At 42.5% G+C, this 19,875-nt stretch overlaps 1 protein-coding gene across 1 annotated transcript; it reads left to right on the top strand.

Annotated features, from left to right (window-relative positions):
* Nucleotides 1–144: 144 nt before the first annotated feature.
* epc2 (enhancer of polycomb homolog 2 (Drosophila)) lies at nt 145–15,577 on the top strand. Its single transcript, XM_053626488.1, has 14 exons — nt 145–566; nt 3,531–3,690; nt 3,907–4,052; nt 6,203–6,409; nt 6,769–6,917; nt 7,089–7,218; nt 8,314–8,505; nt 8,693–8,776; nt 8,971–9,110; nt 9,671–9,990; nt 10,577–10,680; nt 13,951–14,089; nt 14,434–14,656; nt 15,126–15,577. Exons 1-14 carry the CDS (start codon nt 414–416, stop codon nt 15,196–15,198), a joined length of 2,220 nt encoding a protein of 739 aa, XP_053482463.1. The 5' UTR covers nt 145–413; the 3' UTR covers nt 15,199–15,577.
* Nucleotides 15,578–19,875: the final 4,298 nt, after the last annotated feature.

Genomic DNA, 19,875 nt, shown 5'->3' with positions numbered 1-19,875 from the left:
ACTGTGAACACCACCACCACACACACGCTTGCTAGGATTTCTCGGCTTGCATGTTGCATGTGTGTGGGGTGCGCGCGCAGCGTTGCGGCTCCCGTTCTGTGTGCGTGCGCGTGCGTGTGTCGCGCGCGCGGTGGCTGTCGGGATTGCTGTGCGAGCCGCTGTCTCTGGGTTAATGTCCGCCATGTTTGCGGCGGCTCCGAGAGCGCAGCGGCGGAGAAAAGCGGATTCGGTGTCGCTGTAAACGCGCCAGAAATGGGTTTCACAGCCGCGTTTCGACCGAGGCGAAGTCGATGAACGCGACTGGTCAGAGAAAAGTCGTCTCGGCGGTGAATCTGCGCGAATATTCGGTTTAGTTCAGACTTGGTTCCGCGTTCACTGGTGTGTTTTTTTTTCCCTCTAAAGGGGCGAAAACAATGAGCAAACTCTCGTTCCGAGCGCGAGCGCTAGACGCCGCCAAACCTCTTCCCGTTTACTCTAACGGCGACATCCCGGACTTAAATGACTGCGTGTCCATCAGCCGAGCGGTCCCGCAAATGCCGACCGGGATGGAGAAAGAAGAGGAATCGGTATGTGACGGGGTTTTAAAAGCATTTTTAAATAAGCTAATTTATTTTTAATAAGGTTCAGGTGTGTAGCGGGCGGCTGGGATTCACAAATCACGCTTACGCAAAGTACGCCGCGTAAACACCCTTCCCACTGCCTTGTTTACGCAAACAGCGTCAAACGGTCCGGCTATGTCGTACGCAAAACTGCGTAAGTACACTGCGCTGTGACGTACGCGCAAACCGACGTAAGTGACGAAACCACGTCCCGTCCTGCGTAGCACAGGCGCCGATACCGGCTAGCAACAACTCACAAACACAGAATATGCTAACTGTCAAAGTAGTGTGTGAAGTAAATGTACACCGGCACACTTTTGTACTATTCTTTTAAATTGTATTTTTAAATAAAATAAAAAGTGTTTAAATCCCGTTGTTCCTAACGAAGTAAAAACTAGCGTTATTCAAAATAAAAAAACACCCCGCCATTGTCTCTTCCGCCTCTTCTGTAGCATAATTTATTTACAATTTTTTAAAATTGAATTACATTAACAAAATTCTTTTTTTTAAATATTAACTAAGTTTTCTATAAAAAAAATGGCCTTTTTAAATGCGAGTATAAATTATTTTGCTCGAATAAAATAAATAATATACGATTCAAGTTCAAATAACAGCCCACCCACTTCCTCCTCCTTGTGTCAGTGCGCTACATATAGTATATAGTGCACCCTATTGAGTGCACTACTTGTGTAGTAGGGATCCATTTGGGATTCAGCCGCAGTCTGTACACTTTACAGGATTCCACAGGAAATTTGTGGTATTTGTGGCTCTTTTAAAATGCGCGAGATGCATAACTAAGTGATTTTTTTATTATTGTAAACGGAAATGATGGCATCTTTCTTGGTCACACACACAAACACACACACACCCTACTCAGGAAGGGCTGTGAATTAGCAGATATCTAGGTTCTCAGGTGTGTTAGTGCAGGTAATACACTCAAGTGTGTATGACAGGAGGATACCTCAAAAAACAGAGAAGGGATATTGTGCGTTAATGATGGGACGCACGATATCCTTTCCTGTGAAATTATCCAGAATACATCTTTTATTTGATTTTTTTTTAACCCTCAAGGCGATTGGATCAGGCTTGCAGACTTTCCTTTAGATGCCCTGTGCATATCAGCAGAGCTGTAAACACAATCTGTAACTCGGACACGAGTTTCAGGTTAAACCCAATGCATGGTTGACAGAATAACTCGTGTACAAGACACTCCTGCTGCATGAACGTCAGGCACATCTGTATTACTCGGCTCAGAAAACATCTTTTAAACCTGCCCGGGTGTTTGTCAGATTCAGGAAGTGCTGCCTTGGGCAGAAACAGGCCGGAGTTTTTGTGGTTCACCGTCTTGTTGGGCCATACAATTCCTGCAGAGCTGAAAAGGAAATGAAAGTGCAGGCAAAAGGCCCCCGCTGCGTTACCTTTAAACGTCTTCATCCTGATCGGCTGCACCACCAGCGCCTCGTATCACACCAGAACGTTCCAGCAATCACGAACGAACCCCGAGAATGGTGCAGCGAGTAATGATCCGTACGGACTTTGAAAACGTGAACAGCCGCCTGTGAATTCCTCGTGGTGCTTAATCCTGTGTCTAGGGTTCTTTTTTTCAGATCCTTATATGGTGCTAGTAGTATGTTTGACAGGGATTTGTTGAGGAAAACAAGCTGAAATTTCCTAAGAATTATACCAGCTAATATCTTTTATGTTGTAGCTGGCTTCTTTAAATATACTGTCCCGAACGGCGTGTTGTTTTGTGTCTTCTCAACAACCGTTTCTAATCTCTTCTGTCAAAAACACTGAGCATGACTGGGATTCAGTTTAATACAATAGCCTTGGGGTTGCTGTTAATCCAGACCGACTATACTGTAGGTCAGACGTTGCATCGGTTTTCATCAGCTTTAGTTTACCCGGCTGGGTCTGTGTCCTTTTTTTTATTTTTTCCCCTCCGTCGGGCGAACGTTTAAACGGGCCGACCTGCATATTAAAATCCCTGTGCTGAAATTTCCAGAGCCACTAGGTGCCAATAACATTGTTTAATTGTAACGTGCAATAAAGCCGTAATGAGCGTTTCAGACTTAATCGTTCTGTTCATTATGTTGCATCACACCAACGCAAATTATGTAACGTCTGTAGAGCCTTCGCAGCCATTCCCCGCAGGCAGAATTTCACCTGCGCTAAATATAAATACAAAATCACCTTGACATTTCATGATGGAGATCAGCAGAGTGAGTTTTTTTTTTTTTCTCTCCCCCCCCCCCCCCCCCATGTTGTTCTGGTACATTATATAAGATGCACTGTATCTCAGTGTAATATAACATGATTATTATGCAAGTTTTCATCCTCCATGGTTTCTGGATTAGAAGCAGCCTTTATTTTGTCACATGTACATCAGCGATCAGCCGTGACACAGCGTCCCCGGAGCCGAGAGGAGGGTTAAAGGCCTTGCTCAAGGGCCCAAATGTGGCAGCGCTGGGACTTGAACTTTTAACCTTCTGCTCAGTAACACAGACCCTTAACCGTTTACACTTTCTGTACCGATTAAAAAAAACAAAACGAACAAGGTAAGACACGTTCAAAACGTAAACGCAAAATCAACGCGAAGGCTTGAACACCTTCCAGAATAATAAGGCAAACGTTTGCCGTAATCCTCTCAGACGTCAGATCTGGAGAAGACGGTGTGTATATCAGGGCGCACGTTAATATTTTAACATACACCATTTGGCGATTTAAAATAAATAATTGTATTTCTTTTTATTTTTAATAATGAAGGAAGGTCTATGAAACCAAACCCAATGCAGGTCTTGTTGTTTAAAAGGAATTTGCAGTTTAGAATCAGTTCCTCGTGTAAGGAGGAGAAATACTAGAACAGTTTTACCACATCGTCGATGATGCAATTTAAGACCTTATTTAACGTGGAAAGCCGTTCTCCCACAGGAGCACCATCTCCAGCGAGCCATCTGTGCCCAGCAGGTGTTCAGGGAGAAGAAGGACAGCATGGTCATCCCGGTGCCCGAAGCCCAAGGCAGCATCACCTACTACGACCGTCTGTACAAAGGAGACTTCCGTCAGCCCAAACAGCTCATCCACATCCAGCGTGAGTCGCCGGTTCTCTGCTCTTTTATGCACTTTCTCAACTGAGAACAAAATGTTACTGGAGATATGTTCTGGGGCCTTTTTGTTCCACGTGCATGTGTGTAATTGACCGTGGCATTTTTAAACATCACTTTAATGAATTTAAGTCTTGTCTGAAGTCATTTAATGGTTGGTTGTCTTCTTCTTCTTCTTCTTCTTCTTCTTCTGTGTCTACCAGCGTTCGGGCTGGACAGCGAGCAGCCGGACTACGACATGGACTCGGAAGACGAGACATTGCTCAATCGACTCAACCGCAAGATGGAGCTCAAACCGCTTCAGTTCGAGATCGTGGTGGACCGGCTGGAGAAAGCCAGTGCTAACCAGGTACCCAAACCCACTTTATACAGCACCTTTTATACCTTGTGCTGTGCGTCTTGCACAAAAAAAATGACCTCTATTAAATGACATCTTAAAGTAAATCTTGGAAATATCTTCATTATAGTCAGATTTAGCTACTATTGCCTATTACTAGATTACAGTAAGCCAAATATTGTTGTTTATATTTTTTTCCCACCTATTTGTAGACATTTTTATTCATTTGTACGCAAAAAGTTTTTTTTTTTTTAAGATACATTTTTATTTCTAGAAAGCACAGTTTGGCAATAGAATAAAACAACTTTAAGTTTTTAAAAAATGAGCAGAAATTGGTTGAATGAATGTATATTTGGTTTTTTGTTATCTTATAATAGGAAACACTAGATCTATTTGAGTATAGTGAAGATGGGATTCTGAGCTCAGCTTTTGCAATGTCGATATTCAAGATGACACCGATGTCTTTTACACACGAATCGACTCACTCATTAGGACAGTCGAATCGTAACGGACGAGGTTAGTGTCTCATTAATAGGGCTGCCTTCTCCATGATGTTTATCCCTTTCTCGCTGTACTCGCGTAGTGCAATGGAAATCGACTTATCAAGCAGCGTAAACAAATGAATTGTTTTATAAGTCTGTTATAAGATTAGTCAGGACTAGGGTTGTCATGGTACCAAAATTTCAGTAGTCGGTACCAACACCAGTAAAATTCCACTGTACTCGGTATCAATTACGGTACCAAAGCAAAACACAAAAACGTGCTAATTGAACAACACACTATTAATAAAGTTAAATATCGACATAAAATTTATTTTTAAAAATGCCATTCTGTACTTCACGTATATCGTTGTTAAAGCTACTAGAGTTATCCAGACAAGAGTAGAAATGTTTTTCTGACTGATATTAAAGACATAAACGGTGCTAGCCACACATCTATTATTTTCGAACAAATACATTTCAGATATATAGGTCATCAAAAAGCCTCTGGTGTTTAAAATTAGTGAACCCCATCATGTCCTCACATTTATTTTACCCCAATAAAAGTTAAAGCATTAAATGGTTAATAATGACTCCTGACCGTATTAGCATTAAACGCGCGTATGCTAACCATTAAGTAAGCAAAAACGAGGATGTTTTTTTGCAATAATGCACTGGAATTAAACTATGCTACAACATTCATAATGCGACCGCTACCATCATTTTAAACTCCCCTGCTTGAACTGCTTGAATAAATACTGCGGTTGAGCAGCCGCGCTTCCTGAAAACACGGTTAATCTATCTGCACATCAGTTTTAGGGGCGTGGCTTTTACACACTTAGCGCTAACAACACCGAAAGCGGAAAGCGAGCGACCGAGAGAAATACATGTATTTCGTCTACTACATAGTAGGTAAGTATGTGGTTTCGGACGTAGCCATGGTAACCGGGGGAGCCGCTGCTACTTTGGCTCCAATGTCTTCTTGTTCCACGGTGCACCCATGAAAAGTTCCCGACTGACCACCTGTCAGATAGCGCGTCAGTACCGGGTTGACCTGGTACTACCAGTACTTAGGAAAATCTGTTAGCGTAGCCTTTTTTTCTTTTTAGCACTGACTTGGTACCGGAGTACCGATACTTTTGACAGCCCTAGTCAGGACATTGTTGGGTTTCTGTGCGTAGAGTATCGTGACTCTGAGGCCTTGTTCACACTAGTGAACCCTACTAAGCCCTACATGTAGCTCTACATGGAGCGCCGGTTTAGACTAGCAACCAACTTCCAGTTTACACTTGCATGCGCATGCCCAGTGTGCATGAATGGTCATGTGACATGCGTTTTCGGGCGTGTAGTGTGGACGGAGACCGTTTCTGAAACACGGTGGAAACGCCAGTGTGGACGAGGATCATTTTCATTTTAAAACGCCGTTTTAAACCGAAAACGCACTCGTGTAAACAGGGCTTGTGTTTAGCGGCGGGTGAGCAGGGCGATGGGAAAAGGGAGGGGTGTGAGCCCCCTGCTGGGCAAACAATTCACACCTCTCCACAATAACACTGGTACAGAGAGAAAACACACAGTACAACTAAAGCTTTGAATGTAAAAACAAAACGGGCAGAAATAAAAAAATATATATATTTTTTAATCTTCCAAAACATTAGTAATTGTATCTTTGCCTCCACTTTGTAGCTGGTGACTCTGCAGGAGGCCAAGCTGTTGCTGAACGAAGATGACTACCTGCTCAAGTCCGTGTACGACTACTGGGTGAGGAAGAGGAAGAACTGCCGCGGGCCTTCGCTCATCCCACAGATCAGGCAGGAGAAGCGCGACGGCTCCACCAACAACGACGCCTACGTGGCTTTCCGCCGGCGCACAGAGAAGATGCAGACGAGGAAGGTAACCTCACACTCTGAACAATAGCATTTTACTTCTTGGCGGTTTGTGTCATGTATAAGAGTTGGAAAAGGATGTAAATTCAGAAAAAAGTCAAACTAATAGACTTAAAAGACTAAGATTTGAAATCCATTAGACAGTCACACAACCACCACAAATATGTTTAGGTGTTTAGACAGTTACCTTTAGAAATAGAAATAAGATTGAACATCGGAAGCCTGGAAAAATCATCCAGACCATCGTTTCCTGGAAAGGAAAAGTGCAGGAGCCCTGTAGCAGCAGAGCACGCAGATGTTTAGGAGCTTCCTGCTTGTCAGAGGCGGAGACTTATGACGACTGATGTGTCGACTTTGTGCCTGCAGAACCGTAAAAACGACGAGGCGTCCTACGAAAAGATGCTAAAGCTGCGGCGGGAGTTCAGCCGAGCCATCACCATCCTAGAGATGGTTAAGAAGAGGGAAAAGAGCAAGAGAGAGCTGCTGCACCTCACACTGGAGGTGGTAGAGAAGAGGTACGTGCAAAGAAAAAAAGCAAAGCTCACGTGTATTTTAACATGGGTTTGTGTGCATGAGTTGAGGAAAGAGACAAAAGAAACAGTGGAAACCTTGAGGATTCAGGTCGTTATTACTAGCCAACCCGGTGTGTTTCTGAACAAGTGACTGACTTGCTATTGCTTTCGCAGGTACCAAATGAGCGATTTCTCCGGAGACGTTTTAAACGAGGTCTCAGCACCACTGGCAGAGAAAACAGTCTACCCAGCTCCAATATGTCTACCCAATGGGAACAGGCATAAAGCAGAAAACAAAATTAAGGTGAAGTCTTATTTCTGTCTCGGGAAGCACGCTTGTCTCCTGACAGTGGAAAGCAATAACGGCAGCACTGCAGGAGAAATAATCACAGCGCTGTCTGGATCGTCGAGCCGATTGGTCGGAAGGTGTCGATTTGATTTTCCGTAACAGCAGCTCCGACAGCGGCGTCCAGCTGCTCGTCGTTGTCTAATAAATATGAATTTGAATTGTCAGAAAATTGCTGGGAAAATAAATAGGACCTCACGCTATGGAAGCCCGTTTCTTTAGATCTCAGAATTCTGACTTTTCTCTCAATTACAAGTTTACATATCTCGCAATTCTGACTTTTATTTCTCACAATTCTGACCTTTTATCCTACTATACACCTTTTAATTTAGACATCCACTTGACATTCAGTGAATTACAAAGAACGCAAAGCATCTCTAAACAGGCTACAGTAAGAAGAACACTCATCAGCTTATCAGGATTAATTAAAAGACATCCACTGCGTTAAGTGGATGTCTAAATTGCGAGAGAAAAAAAGAAGTCAGAATTGCAACATTATCAGATGGATATTAAGTCAGAATCACTCACTCACTCACTCACTCACTCACTCACTCACTCACTCACTCACTCACTCACTCACTCACTCACTCACTCACTCACTCACTCACTCACTCACTCACTCACTCACTCACTCACTCACTCACTCACTCACTCACTCACTCACTCACTCACTCACTCACTCACTCACTCACTCACTCACTTAAATAAATAAATAAATAAGCAAGCAAGCTGTGCTGTGGTGGAAACTGGCTTCCGTATGACACCACCCCTTCACTGATTACTTTCTGATAACGGCATGCCCTGAGCCGTGTTATTCTTAACCACGTGCTATATCCTGTTTAATGTTTAATTCAGCGCCATTACGGCTTCACTAATACTTTTGGATTGAAGATGAATTACATTAGCGACATTAATTATGAACGCAGGAACGAATAAAAAAAAAATGTAGTTTCCATTAGCCGGAGAGTAATTCCGAACGTCTGTGGACCGACCCGGATATACACTCTGTCGTGAGAATATCAGGATACTCACTTCTCACTCCTTTATCTTTAGACGCACAAGTCCGTGCCTAAGCACCATCCGCACCACTTTCCAGTCAAGATCGAGCCTCAGTTCGACGTTGTCCGGGGGCATAAAAAGTACACGCGCAGACCCAAGCTGGAGCCGCTGCGCCAGCACGCCATCACCAAGGCCGACATCAAACAGTACGACTTTCACAGCTCTGGCGAGGAGGAAAACCCTCTGGTAAGCAGTCACGAGGACTCTGAACCAGTCATGAGCACACACTTTTCATTCTCGTTGCACGAGTTAAGTTCTAATTAGCATGCTGCACGAATTTTGGACAATACCGGACTAACGGCGGTGCTGCTGTGAGGTTAACCATGGCGTTAAAGGTAACATCTGTGGCTTTTTTCCCCCCCCCCTTTACCAGTCTCCATCGTCTGAGCCAGACGAGGAGAACGACCCAGACGGAGGCTTTGTTTTCAGACGTCGAGCTGGTTGCCATTACCTCGCTGTGAGTCTCACGCTCATTGAAATAAACCTTTTAATAATGAAGTCTTTTCGTTATTCTGACACACAAGCATGCGTTACGGGAGAGGATTTGATTAAACGTACAAGCACACACACAGACACACAAATGCCACACGAGTGAAGTAGATAACGTGTCTTAACACGATGTTAAGTGCCTCCTCCACCATGTCTGTGTAGCCCCTGACAGATAAGAGCTGCCCCCCTGTACCACGTCTGGAAGGCATCGATGCTCTGTGCCAGAGAAACTCCCTCACAGCTCTGTCTGTGCCACGCCGCTGCGTCGGGGTGACACGCAGACGCCTGGGCCGCGGCGGCAGGTAGCTCTCCTCCTCACACCATTTTTGCTCTTACACCCACCAGTCATGTGATACCTTATAAACTTTATTTATGCACAAAGTGTTTGTGTCATCCATCAGTAAGACGGGTTTTATTTCCACGTCTCTGCGTATGCATGGTGGAATGAAATATTGTGCCTCTAGGATCAGGGTAGAAGATTAAAGTTTCAGTGCAGTATGATAAATGCGCAGGGCAGAAGGTAAAGTACCTAGAACATCATTACCAGCATGGTGTAATTGTGCAAAAAATGGGGGAAACTGACTGACTGTCAAATTCATCATGCACCACAAGCATACCAAATGTCGCAATATTTTTACTATCCTAGAATAGAACAGCACTTGGGTGCCTGAAACAATACCGGAATGAAGGGACCAACACGGTGATGTTGATGGAGCTGATGGAGCACTAGGGTTTTTTTTTTTAAAGATGGCTTTCTCCCCTCTGCTAATATCAGAGATTAAAATGCTTAAGAAAGCGCTTGGTGCTTTCTCCATGTTGCTCTGCTTGAAACCTGACCAGAGTCTTTCTAACGCTTCCGTAGAGTGCTGCTCGACCGAACCTCGTCAGATCTGGACCGAGTCCTCAGGCACTTGGACCCTGACACGGTCAGCCCGTCTGACTCCCTCCCCGTGCTCACGGACACGCAGACGAACACGCACGTTCCCGTATCGGCCCGGGCAAAGCCTCAGCGCTCTCTGGCTCAGCTCCTTAACGACATCCAGGCCTGCAGGTGGAGATACTTCCGCCCGCGACCCCTCAGCCAAAATGGAAAGGAAGAGAGCAGACCGGACGCTCTTCAGGACAACAGGAAAGGAGTAGGAGGAACAACGGTCACCAGTAGTTTGAGAAACGGCAGTTTAGGTGGGGTTATACACAGGTTTTTTATTTTAACGTGTGCAACCATGAGCTTTTTGGTTTAAGTGTAAACATGCTCGTCAAATTGCTTTCTATTCATCAGGATATCATCTGATATTATTGATGTAGGTTTTTTCTTTTTTAAAGTGATTGTAGCATGAAACCAGGCTAGTCTACAAAGCCAGTTAAATAGACCAAATAGTTCTATTCGAAGTCCCCTTGTGCCATCTAGTGGTGATGCAAGGTGATTGCAGTTGTTTCATTCTGCCACCATTCTGTACAGTTTAAAAAAAAAACTTATAGGTTAAAAAAAAAGGTAACTTGTTCAAAATTTAATTTTGAATTCTAGATGAAATGATCAGATGGAAGGTATACATATCATGCCAATATCAGTGAGTGTATGTAGACTTTAAAACCATTTCCGGCCTCTGACCTGTGTATCTAGATACCACAATCTAACCCTTGCAGTTGAGGTTTCATGTGAACAAAGCCATCTTTTTAAAATTTATTTATTTATTTATTTTTTATTTTTATAAACACATTGCTGTAACAATCAATATTTATTCACTCTTAACTGTCTGCCTTTGTGTAGGTGGGATCACGGAGGAGCAGTTTCAGTCCCACCAGCAGCAGTTGGCTCAGATGCTCCAGCAGCAGAACCCACCTCTGTCTGAACGTTCCCACGCACACGTGTCTGTATGTGGAGCTTAAGTTCTAGAGCATACTATACACCAGCACTACACTATAAACCAGCACGATACTATACACCGCTTAAGTTCTAGAGCATACTATACACCAGCACTACACTATAAACCAGCACGATACTATACACCAGTGCTACACTATACACCAGTGCTACACTATACACCAGCGCTACACTATACACCAGCACTATACTATACACCAGTTATACTATACACCAGTGCTACACTATACACCAGCGCTACACTATACACCAGTTATACTATACACCAGCGCTACACTATACACCAGCACGATACTATACACCAGTTATACTATGCACCAACGCTACACTATACACCAGCACTATACTATACACCAGTTATACTATACACCAGTGCTACACTATACACCAGCGCTACACTATACACCAGCACTATACTATACACCAGTTATACTATACACCAGTGCTACACTATACACCAGCGCTACACTATACACCAGTTATACTATACACCAACGCTACACTATACACCAGCATGATACTATACACCAGCGCAACACTATACACCAGCACGATACTATACACCAGTTATACTATACACTGCGCTACACTATACACCAGCACGATACTATACACCAGTTATACTATACACTGTGCTACACTATACACCAGCACGATACTATACACCAGTTATACTATACACCAGCGCTACACTATAGACCAGCACGATACTATACACCAGTTATACTATACACCAGCACTACACTATACACCAGCACGATACTATACACGAGCACTACACTATACACCAGCACGATACTATACACCAGCGCTACACTATAAACCAGCATGATACTATACACCAGTTATACTATGCACCAGCGCTACACTATACACCAGCATGATTCTATACACCAGTTATACTATACACCAGCGCTACACTATACACCAGCACGATACTATACACCAGTTATACTATACACTGCGCTACACTATACACCAGCACGATACTATACACCAGTTATACTATACACTGTGCTACACTATACACCAGCACGATACTATACACCAGTTATACTATACACCAGCGCTACACTATAGACCAGCACGATACTATACACCAGTTATACTATACACCAGCACTACACTATACACCAGCACGATACTATACACGAGCACTACACTATACACCAGCACGATACTATACACCAGCGCTACACTATAAACCAGCATGATACTATACACCAGTTATACTATGCACCAGCGCTACACTATACACCAGCATGATTCTATACACCAGTTATACTATACACCAGCGCTACACTATACACCAGTTATACTATACACCAGCACGATACTATACACCAGTGCTACACTATACACAGCACGATACTATACACCAGTTATACTATACACCAGCGCTACACTATACACCAGTTATACTATACACCAGTGCTACACTATACACAGCACGATACTATACACCAGTTATACTATACACCAGCGCTACACTATACACCAGTTATACTATACACCAGCACGATACTATACACCAGTGCTACACTATACACAGCACGATACTATACACCAGTTATACTATACACCAGCGCTACACTATACACCAGTTATACTATACACCAGCACGATACTATACACCAGTGCTACACTATACATCAGCACGATACTATACACCAGCACAATACTATAGAACAGTGCTACACTATAGACCAGCGCTACACTATACACCAGCACAATACTGTACACCAGCGTGATACTATACACCAGCGCTATTCTATACACCGGTGTGATACTATACACCAGTTATACTATACACCAGCACGGTGCTATACCCCAGCGTGATACTATACTCCAGTGAGACACTGTGCATCAACACGCTGTGTTATACACCAGCGCGATACTATACACCAACACAAGGCTTTACATAAACATGTTGTATTATACCCCAGCGTGATACTATACACCAGTGAGACACTGTGCATCAACGTGCTGTATTATACAGCAGCGCGATACTATACACCAGCACAACATTGTACATCAACATGCTGTGTTGTACACCAGCACAATACTATACACCCGTTATACTATACACCAGTTATACTATATACCAGTTATACTATACACCAGCACATTGTACATCAACACGCTGTGTTATACACCAGTTATATTATACACCAGTTATATTATATACCAGTTATACTATACACCAGCACGATACTATATACCAGTTATACTATACACCAGCACAACACTGTACATCAACACGCTGTGTTATACACCAGCGTGATACTATACACCAGTTATACTATACACCAGCACGATGCTATACCCCAGCGTGATACTATACACCAGTGAGACACTGTGCATCAACACGCTGTATTATACACCAGCGTGATACTATACACCAGTTATGCTATACACCAGCACGATGCTATACGCGAGTTATGCTATACACCAGTGCGATGCTATATGCCAGTTATGCTATACACCAGTGCGATGCTATATGCCAGTTATGCTATACACCAGCGCGATGCTATACGCCAGTTATGCTATACACCAGCGCGATGCTATACGCCAGTTATGCTATACACCAGCGCGATGCTGTACACCAGCACGATGCTATACGCCAGTTATGCTATACACCAGCACGATGCTATACACCAGCACGATGCTATACGCCAGTTATGCTATACACCAGCGCGATGCTATACGCCAGTTATGCTATACACCAGCACGATGCTAAACGTCAGTGATGCTATACACTAGTGCGACGCTATACGCCAGTTATGCTATACACCAGCGCGATGCTATACGCCAGTGATGCTATACACCAGTGCGATGCTATACGCCAGTTATGCTATACACCAGCGCGATGCTATATGCCAGTTATGCTATACACCAGCGCAATACTATACACCAGTTATGCTATACACCAGTGCTTCACTGTACAATCAGCACAGTGTTATACACCAGACCGATACACTATACTATACACTAGCATAAGCACACAGATTTCCCCATTCCCAACACACATGACTGAGCTCATGAAGGGCTTTTTCATCATGAGCTCACTTCTAAATTCTGCAGGACCGGAGTGAGGAAACCACTGTTTAAATCATTTTACCAATGTTGACAATAAGCTGCTGAAAAGGCTCCTATACTGATCCATAACAAATCTGCTGTTTCCCTTAAAAAAAAAAAAAAAAAAAAAAAGGTGCCTCATCTTGAGCACACACTAACGCACCTCTCTACCCGTCCTGTAGAATTCGGCCTCCTCAGCCTGTCTGTCCAAGACAGTAGACTCTGCCAGCGCTCACTTCGCCGCCTCTGCTGTGATCAGTGGCTCAAACAAGGATCTCAAACCCCACAGCGCCGGAGTCAATGGCATTCTCACTAATTCAGGTGAGCTACTTGTGTGGAGAAACACCTGGCTTGTTTTATTTACTTGGCAAATAAATAAGCACATTGCTCTAAAACATGAGCAGTTTTGTTTTAGTGCGCTCTTTTTTTTTTTTTTTTAGTACTACGTGATTATTTTGCATCTTATAGCATGAACTGAATTTCACTGACACACCATGTGGAAACGTTTTGGCGACACCAAAACGCCTACCAACATTTGTATCATTTTTTTTCTCTAGTTTTTATATTTTAAGACCAAATGAGAATGACTACCACTTTAACACTACTAAGGACACTCCTATGTCGGTTATCTGCTACATCATCTCTTTGTTTTGAATTCTCAACAGGATGCTCCAGACCGAGTAAGTTCAGCTGTTCATCTCCAGCCGGAACCGGCAGCGTCTCCTCAGGCACATCGTCCTCTGCTCGCCCCCCTGCCGTGCCCCAGTCTGTGCACCACATGAGTGCCGTGTCTCCCGCACGACCCTGCGCCCCCTCGTCGCCCACGTTAAAGCTCGTTAGCATGGCCAGCAGCAGTCTGGAGCGCGTGCCCAAAGTCACACTCGGCAGGTAAAAAATTTAATAAATTGGTAAAGTGCAGGTGTGCTAAATGAATTTCTTAAGCATTTCTACTGGAAAGCATTCAGGCTCACTGTATGAAAGCGTGCCAGCACTCACGAACATCTTCAGAAGTGATAAAGGCTTCATTAGGCATTGAATCTGTTCAGATATTAAACACCATTTTGTTGAGATAATTTAGAAATGTTAAAGATCCATCATTAGCCGTGAGCTTTAAAGCCAGTGATGCGGTTTGTTTGTGTGAGAGTTAGTTCAGCGGAGTTTTACTGTTTGAGCTCTTAATGAGCTATGACTGTAATATCACTGCTGCATAACCATTAAAATGGCTTTTAGGACAAAATACAACCCTTTTTAATTTTCATTGCTTCTTATTTTGTCTCCCTGGCACCTCTCTGCGAGTTTAAACACAGCTCCGTTTACGGTCGTAATTACACTCTGAGATTTGTTGCGTTTTGTTCAGGGATAAACACGAGCCAGAGAGGCTGGCTCTGAACGGATTAGCAGACACCACTGTGGCCATGGAGGTGACATAGCCTTCCCCTGACAGGACACCGACGAGACGCTGGAACCTGTAACGTGGACCTACACCGCATAGTAGCATATCAGACATTTTGTGAATATTCTACGTGTACATTTTTGTAAGATTGGGAACGATCACTACCTTGTAAAATAGTCCGTTTGTATCATTAGGTGTCATTTGTTACTTGAATTCTAGATATTGTCATCATGCTTTTGCACTTGAAAATCCAGCCAATGGGGGGGGAAAAGAAAAAGAAGTGCATCAGTAAGTGCAGGGATCATGCATGAGTCCAAATCAGACATTCTTGTTTTAACTATTTATTTTGCCATGTTTACATTTTTCTATCTTGTACAAATAAATCAGATTTTTGTCACAAAACATGGATACCAGGACAGCTAGTGTGTCGTGTCTCCCCTTTTTCTTTTTGTTTGTTCGTTTGGTTACATACGAGAGGAGTTTCAAACATGATTTGCTATCTTTGTTACATTGTAGATAGCTGATGATGGCAGATGTATTTGTTTCATGTCTTTTTAGAACCCGGTCTCCTTGTGAGCGTCTTTTACATTTCATAGCAGGCCAACTAAAGGTGCTCAGGCAGGTAAGTTTAAGGTAAAGTGTAGTTTAGATATCTATACATTTATGAAAGGCTTTAATACTGACAGTTGTGCACCATAGTCATGTGGGAGTTTGTCTGCTGTTTAAAAAAAAAAAAACAACCCAACAAGTTAAAGGGTCAGAAAGCATCGTGGTGAAGCACCAGTGCTGCTGCTTCAGCAATCAACATGTTCTGTATGCTGTAATACAATTGGTGAGAGATCTGTTGCCTGTGAATGTCCCCTTTTTATGTGCATATGCTTTTTAAAAAAAAAAAAAAAGAAAAAGGTAAATAAAGGCAAAAGATAAAAGGTTTGATATAAAATGTAAGGTGTGAGCCACACAGGTGATGTTAATTTTCTTCGCACAAATCAGCCAAGAAGTTGGATAATATCTAATGCGGATAAACACATTAGTATAATGATTCAGTTCAATTTTATTTGTAGAACACTTTTGTCCAAAACAGCTTTACAGAAATATCATTCTTTCCAGGAATTTGCAGATGTTTTTTATTTTTTTATTATTATTATTATTTATTTATTTTTAGATCATTGCTGTCAAAAATGCTTAGTATGGCTGTGGCTTTTTTTTCAAAAATTACGATGCAGCTTGGAAGGTTTTTTGTGCTTTTCGGGGGTGGGGGGGTTTGTGAATTGGTGAAATTACAATTGCACAAAATTGTTTTGTACGGTCTTCCACAGTGATGATTGTTGGTAAATGAGGCTGTTTAGCTGTACTCGCGTTCGACACGCGTGAACCGAAGCGCTTTGGCTGAATGCGACCATGTCACATGACTCGTCTTGGCCCAAATCTGCAAAAATGGCAACCTCCTCCGAACATTGTGGCGTTTGCTTGATTTTGCGTTCATTTTTGCTGTCACAAAATCGTGAAGTCCTGTTGGGACTGAAATATATCAATTCTGGATATAAATCTTACTCTTACATTTGATAAATGTATCGCTAATGAGCAAGCCAGAGGAGACTGTGGTGAGGAAAAACTCGTGAAGAAACCTCTGAGAGGAGCCAGACTCAAAAGAGAACCCATCCTGACCTGGGTGACACGAGACAGTGCAGTTATAAATCATTTCCCTTTTATAACTGTACTATATACATATTTATTTTGTATTTACTCATGTTGCCTTTGTTTTATCTTACATTTTGTTTTCATTTCTGAAATAATTTAGTACGAGATATACACAAAAACAGAAGAAATCAGGATAAATACTTTTTCACAGCACTGTAGTAAAATAATAATAATAAAAAAACATGTAACCAGGAACTTATGAGCAACTTATGAGTATGAGAGTATCAGAATCATTTCTGAATTCATTATAGTTTTAAATTTCATCACAATAGACTTATAAAACAGTTATCAACTGTTTAACGATAGAAACGAGTTCGAAACTGTTTGTGGCATTCACGGTCCCAAGGCTATCCAAGGGAGAACATCCACAGCCATCTTTGTGGCTTCTGTGTGGTACCACCCATCGTAATGTCTAAACAGAAGTAGGGCAACAGGATGGGTCAGGATCACTGGTATCTCGATCTATCTGTATCATTATCTGTTTTAGGTATGTAATGTGTTTGTTTTTAGCAGGTTTGTGGATCGAGCACAGTAGGGTGGTACAGCAGGGAAGCGGCTAGACTTTTGTCCATTTGAGTTTCCTCCAAGTTCTCCAGCTTCCTCCCACTGTCCAGAAACATGCTGGTTGGTAGACTGCCTACATTAGATTCCCCTCAAGAGTGTGTTCATGTGTGTGTGTCCAGGGTGTATTCATGCCTCGTTCCCAGTGTTCTTGGCCAAGCCTCCAGATCCACTACAGCTCCAACCGGGATAAAATGCTTATTGAATGCTAATGAGTGTTCATTAATAAGTGTGGTTGGTTTCTTCACTTTCAAAGCATGAACATCAGTCAGTCGTCGGCGTCTGTCTGAAGGGCTGTGCTGAATCTCAACAAACCGAGTGGGATTTTTCCTCTAGGCGCCTGTTTTCTCATCACATTCTGTGCCAACAGAGACTCTTATGGATTTAAGGTAAGGGCCTTCAAGGTTCTCAGTCATATCTCCAATGGGACCAATATATAATTCAGAGTGAAACTGTGCTTACAAGTTGTAAAAACAGCTTTGGTTTTACAACTTGAAGCAGAGAAAACAGTGTGAGCATCTAAAATCGCTTTAACTGGATTCAGGGAAATTCCTATTATCTTTGTTGCACGGTTCACTAGTTGGTTAGAATTCAGGAAGGAGTTTATACATTATATAAAGTTGCTCTATTCACAATTATCACTAAAGACAAAGGGTGCAGTTTGTATTAAGAAACAGCTTAGTCCTGCCGAACAGGTTATAAGTGATCACGTCGTCTGTCCTTCAAGAAGCAGCAAAAGGTATCTAATCAAAAGGTTCGTGAAATTTGAAGCGGACACCCAATTCTGTAAACGGATTTGAATGGCTTACTTTAGACCAGAGGAATAAGAAAATCATGTAAATATGAGCAATTTCAAACAATTATAGGACCATAAAACATCGTGGCCAAAGCCAGAGAAGAATGCTGAAGCAAAAAAAAACAAAACAGCCTGCATTAATGCATGGACTAAATGTGAATGTAATTGCTTTATTTAAAATCGAATAATGCACCTGCATAATGCTTTGGCTCGAACATATTTTGGAAGTTAAACTATTTTAGTGATTATTCTTTAGTTTTACTCTGGCATTACAAAAACACTCTTGCATACAGGCTAAAAATAAAGATATAAATCCACAGTGTCTGTGATGGTATCAAAGCAAGCAGTGTAAAAGAAATACACGCTTCCATGCGTTATATATTGATGATGTAACATGATATTTGTTCCCAAAGGAGATAAAGATATGGATGAGGAGACACTGTGTGCTCAGAAAGAGTTGCAGTTTGTATATCAGAACAAGAAAATCCAGGTTTTAAAGACAAGCAAAACAACTACACACATTCACTTCTTTACATAGTAATTAGGTGACATTTATCCAATACCAACGGGGCCTGTGTGAAAAGGTATTTACCCCCATAGGTACTAATTCCCCAAATCTATGAAACTGCATTCATAATGGGATTCAGCTGGACTAGATGCAACCAGGCCTCATTATTTGATTGAACAGGGTTTGCAGTAAACACTTAAATAGAACTTTTTCAACAGTATGAACAGGTTAAAAGGTCTTACCGAGTAACTCACTATGCCAAAGTTGAAAGAAATTCCAGAAATGATGAGGAAGAAGTAATACATCCGTCTGGGGAGGGTTACAAAGCAAAAGGTTCTGGAACTCCAAAGAACCACAGCGAGAGCCATTATCTCCAAATGGAAAAACTAGGCACAGTCATGAACCTTTCCAGAAGTGGCCGACCTTCCAAAATTCCTCCAAGAGCACAGCAACGACTCATCCAGCAAGTCACAAAAGAGCCAAGAATAACATCAAAGGACCTACAGGCCTCTCTTGCATCAATAAAGGTCACTGTTCATGACTCCACTATCAGAAAGACTCTGGGGGAAAAAATGGCAGCCATGGAAGAGTGGCGAGGCAAAAACTACTGCTAACCCAGAAGAACATTAAGGCTCGTCTGAATTTGGCCAAAACACACAGTGATGATCCTCAAACCTTTTCTGAGAATGTTTTGTGGATTATTGAGTCGAGAGTGGAACTGTTTGGAAGACAGGGGTCCCGTTACATCTGGCATAAACCAAACACAGAATTGCACAAAAAGAACCTCATAGCTACGGTCAAGCATGGTGGTGGAAGTGTGATGGTGTGGGGATGCTTTGCTGCTTCAGGGTCTGAGCAACTTGTAATAATTGAGGGAAACATGAATTCTTCTCTCTACCAGAAAATCCTAAAGGAGAATGTCCGGTCTTCAGTCCGTAAGTTGAAACTCAAGCGCAACTGGATTAAGACAATGATCCAAAGCATAAGAGTAAGTGCACCTCTGAATGGCTCAAAAAAAAGCCAAATTATAGTTTTGGAGTGGCCTAGTCAAAGTCCTGACTTGAACCAATTGAGATGCTGTGGACCTTAAAATGAGCAGTTCATGCTTGAAAACCCTCCAGTGTGGCTGAACTAAAGCAGTGGGCCAA

The sequence above is a fragment of the Ictalurus furcatus genome, chromosome 6 (genome assembly GCF_023375685.1).
Source record: "Ictalurus furcatus strain D&B chromosome 6, Billie_1.0, whole genome shotgun sequence".
In the NCBI taxonomy this organism is placed as follows: domain Eukaryota; kingdom Metazoa; phylum Chordata; class Actinopteri; order Siluriformes; family Ictaluridae; genus Ictalurus; species Ictalurus furcatus.
Note: the sequence above shows the minus strand (reverse complement) of the source record. Positions and strands in the feature narration are given on the sequence as shown.